The sequence below is a fragment of the Galeopterus variegatus genome, unplaced genomic scaffold, assembly GCF_000696425.1.
Source record: "Galeopterus variegatus unplaced genomic scaffold, G_variegatus-3.0.2 Scaffold602, whole genome shotgun sequence".
NCBI lineage: Eukaryota > Metazoa > Chordata > Mammalia > Dermoptera > Cynocephalidae > Galeopterus > Galeopterus variegatus.
Genome location: NW_007726713.1, coordinates 144208 through 149023, shown reverse-complemented (window position 1 = coordinate 149023; position 4816 = coordinate 144208). Strand labels below are relative to the sequence as shown.

The 4816-nt window shown below is 34.2% G+C and overlaps 1 protein-coding gene across 1 annotated transcript in view; it reads right to left on the bottom strand.

Annotated features, from left to right (window-relative positions):
• The window catches only part of FAM227B (family with sequence similarity 227, member B), a 266420-nt gene that overhangs the window by 246683 nt on the left and 14921 nt on the right, over positions 1-4816 (bottom strand). Inside the window, exon 3 of the mRNA XM_008570440.1 lies at positions 1323-1554. Coding sequence (XP_008568662.1) covers positions 1323-1554 — 232 coding nt within the window. The remainder of the gene's footprint in view (positions 1-1322; positions 1555-4816) is intronic.

Here is a 4816-nt window from a genome sequence, read left to right as displayed (position 1 = left end):
GAATCAGGAACTGGCATTGATACGTTGTTTCTATCTAATCCTCAGACTATTCGTTTTGTCAATTGAACCAATAATCCTTTTCATTTAAAAAGAATCTAGTTCAGAATCAAACAGGATGTTTAGGCTTCACATCTCCTTAGTCTCTTTTAGTCTACAACTAAGTTTTTGAGGGGAGGGAAGGAAAAGGATTAGGAGGCAGAGTTTTTATTCATTTAAAATTTTTTCCTAGCTTTATTGAGGTATAATTAACAAATAAAAATTCTATGTCTTTATGGTGTACAATGTGATTTTCGTGTGTGTGTGTGGTGAGAACATTTAAGATCTACTTTTAGCAATTTTCAAGTATAAAACTCGTTATTATTAACTATAGTCACAATGATGTCCAATAGACCTCCAGAATTTGTTCATCTTAACTGAAACTGTACTCTTTAAAACTTTTCTCTCCCTCCCCCTACCAGCACCAGACAACCACCATTCTACTCCCTGCTACCAAGACTTACACGTTTTTATATTCCACACACAAGTGAGAACATGCAGTGATTGTCTTTCTGTGCCCGGGTTATTTCCCTTAGCATAATGTCCTCATGGTTCATCCACGTTTTCATAAATGACAGGATTTCCTCCGTTTTAAAGGCTGAATAACATTCCATTGTGTATATATTTATGTATGTAAGATATTAAATATCTAAATGATAAAATTAGTCAAATTTATTTCATACATACAAACTACTTTATAAGTACAACCATTACCATCATTTTCAAGGTTATATATAACAAGTTGGCCCATTAAATCAGGAATAAGACAAGAATCACCATTAGTATTTAAAACTATGCTGGAAGTGTTAATCAATACAATTAGGTAAGAAACAAAGTTATACAAATACTGAAAAGAAGAAAAAATTATCATTACTTGCCCATGTAACCCAAGTAGTTTAACTCTCACTCCTTTTACTTTTGGTTTTAGGTATTTCTGTTTTTCTATCCTGATGCTTAACGACTTGCTTGTTTCTAGCAACAATATTCGTTGATGAAATCTTGTTTCCCAGATATTTGCTACTTCCACTCCAGTTTAACGAAGTGTAACAGTTAAATAACTGTTTTAGGCTTTGTCCTAGTAACACTTTTTTTTGAAACCAAATGTTTATGTTCAACTAAAAATCTGTATTAGACCATTTTGAAATGAAGAAATGAAGAGATTTTAAAATTAAATTAATTTAAGACATTTTATACCCTAGGATTTCATTCTTTATGAAAATACATACACTCACACACACACGCACACCCCTGACCATTACTTTATTCATATAAAAAATAAGGCTTACTTGTCCTGAAAGCCATTTTGTTCAACTCAAATATTTTAGAGGCATGGTTTTGCAAAAGAAGTGAACATTCCTCTAATCTTGACTCCATGATAACAACGGCTTCATATATCCGAGGGACATTTTCCCATAGATGTGTATAAATTGAAGTAAATGAACAATCTTCTTTTATTTTTTTCAGATTGTATGCCCATTTATCATTATCTCCAAACTGGACTTCCCTTGGCCAATAATCCTGCAAAAATGTGAAAGAGAAAACAACTTAAATGATTTTTAATGAATTTAAATAATAGAGTTCAAAACCAGTGAACTAAAATTGAGATCTGATTCCACAGCATTATTTATTAAATGTTGTTTTTTAAAAATTTGAAACAATCACAAGCTTCAGAAAAGTTCCAAGTGCTTTACAAAAGAAGCCTTTTCCCTAAATCATTTGAGATTAAATTGCTTACTTGATAGTCCATCATTCATTGATACTTTAGTGTATTATTTCCTTGAAAGAAAAACATTCTTCTACATATTCACAGTATAACTATCAGAATCAGGAACTGGCATTGATACGTTGTTTCTATCTAATCCTCAGACTATTCGTTTTGTCAGTTGAACCAATAATCCTTTTCATTTAAAAAGAATCTAGTTCAGAATCAAACAGGATGTTTAGGCTTCACATCTCCTTAGTCTCTTTTAGTCTACAACTAAGTTTTTGAGGGGAGGGAAGGAAAAGGATTAGGAGGCAGAGTTTTTATTCATTTTAAATTTTTTCCTAGCTTTATTGAGGTATTTTAATTCATTTTGAGTTGATTTTTGTATGTGGTGTGAGATATGGGTCCAATTTCATTCTTCTGCATGTGGATATCCAATTTTCCCAACACCATTGAAGAGACTGTCTTTCCTCCACTGTGTGTTCTTGGCACCTTTGTCAAAAATCAATTGACCATAAATGTGCAGATTTATTTTTGGACCTTTATTCAGTTTTATTGGTCTATATGTCTGTTTTCATGCCAGTACAATGCTGTTTTTATTACTATAGCTTTGTAGTATATTTTAAAATCAGGTTGTGTTCTGCCTCCAGCTTTGTTCTTTTTGCTCAAGATTGCTTTGGCTATTTGGGATTTTTGGTGGTTCCAACCAAATTTTCAAATTAGTTTTTCTATTTTTGTGACAAAGGACATTGGAATTTTGATAGGGATTTAATAGAGTTTGGCTGTGTTGTCCTTCCAAAAACTCATGTGGAAATCTGATCCCCAATGTGGCAGTGTTAGGAGCTGTTTGAGTCATGGGAGTGGATCCCTCATGAATGGACTAATATTCTTCCTGGAGAGTGGGGGTGGTGAGTGAGTTCTCACTCTATTAGTTCCCATGAGAGCTGGTTGTTTAAAAGACCCTGACACCTCCTCTCTCCCTCTCTTTTGCTTCCTCTCGCCATGTGATGTGCTTGTACCCACTGGCTGGATGCCACTTTCCGCCATGAATAGAAGCAGCCTGAGGCCTGTGCCAGATGGAGCTGTCCCAGAATTGTAAGCCAAATAAACCTCTGTTCTTTATAAATTACCCAGTCTTAGGTGTTCTGTTATAGCAACACAAAAATGGATTAATACTGGATTGTATTGAATATGTAGGTTGCTTTGAGGAGTATAGAAATTTAGACAATATTTTCTCAGTCCATGAAGACAGGGTATCTTTCCACTTATTTGTGTTGTCTTCAATTTGTTTCACCAATGTTTTATAGTTTTCAGTGTACAGATCTTTCACCTCCTTGGTTAAATTTATTCCTAAGTATATTTTTCATGCTATTGCAAGTGGGATTGTTTTCTTGATTTTTTTTCCTAATAGTTTGTTGTGAGAAATGCTACTGATCTTTGTATGTTGATTTTGTATTCTGCAACTTTACTAAGTTCATTTAAAATTTCTAAGCTTTTTTTGTTAGAGTCTTTAGGGTTTTCCATATGTAAGATTATTTCATTTGCAAACAGAGATGACTTTACTTCTTCCTTTTCTTTTTGGATGTCTTTTATTTCTTTTTCTTGCTTAATTGCTCTGACTAAAATTTCCAGTATTATAATAGGAATGCTGAGAGTGCATCCTTATCCTATTCCTGATCTTAGGAGAAAAGCTTTCAGCTTTTCACCATTGAGTATGATGTTAGCTGTGGGTTTATATTATTTGGCTCTTATAATGTTGAGGCACATTCCTTCTGTACCTAAATTGTTGAGTTTTGATAATAAAATGATGTTGAATTTTGTCAAATAATTTTTCTGCATCTTTTGAGATAATCATATGATTTTATTCTTTATTTTGTCAATGTGGTCTATCAAATTTACTGATTTGCATGCATTGAACAATTCTTGCATCCCATAGATAAAACCTACTTGATCATGGTGTATTATCCTTTTATGTAATGTTTAATTCTGTTTACTAGTATTCTGCTGAGGATTTCTGCATCAATACTCATCATAAGGGATATTGGTCTGTATTTTCTTGTAGTGTCCTTCTCTTTGGTATCAGGGTAATGCCGGCCTCATAAAATAAATTTGGAAGTATTTCTTCCTCTTTAATTTTTTGGAAGAGTTTGAGAAGGATTGGTATGAATTCTTCTTTAAGTGTTTGGTATAATCCACCAGTGAAGCCATAGGGTCTTGGGCTTTTCTTTGTTGGGAGGTTTTCAATTTTGATTGAATTGCTTTATTCATTATTGGTCTGTTCAGATTTTTTATTTCTTCATGACTCAGTCATGGTGAGTTGTATGTTTCTAGGAATTCATTCATATGTGCTGGGTTATTAAATTTATTGGTATGCAATTTTAAACAGTAGTCTCTTATGATCTTTTGGATTTCTGTGGTATCAGCTGTAATGTCTCCTATTTCATCTATCTTATTTATTTGAATCTTTTCTCTTTTTTTCTTAGTCTTAGCTAAAGGATTGTCAGTTTTGTTTATCTTTTCAAAAAACCAATTCTTAGGGGCCGGCCCGGTGGCGCACTGGATAAGTGCGCCGCTTGGGAAGCGCGGTGGCGCTCCCGCCCGAGGGTTCGGATCCCACATACAGACCGGTTCCCGCTCACTGGCTGAGCGAGGCGTGGGGGCAATATCGAGGGTTGCAATCCCGTTGCCGGTCCCCGGCAGTCTCTTATGATCTTTTGGATTTCTGTGGTATCAGCTGTAATGTCTCCTATTTCATCTATCATTTATTTGAATCTTTTCTCTTTTTTTCTTAGTCTTAGCTAAAGGATTGTCAGTTTTGTTTATCTTTTCAAAAAACCTACGGGCACGACACTGAGGGTTGCGATCCGTTGCCGGACATGGAAAAAGACAAAAAAAAAACAAAACAATTCTTAGTTTTGTTGATCTTTTCTATGGTTTTTCTACTCTCTATTTCATTTATTTCTGCTCTGATCATTATTATTTCCTCCCTTGTACCATTGGGCTTAGTTTGCTCTTCTTTTTCTACTTCTCTATGTTGTATAGTTAAGTTGTTTATTTGAGATGTTTTCTTTTTCT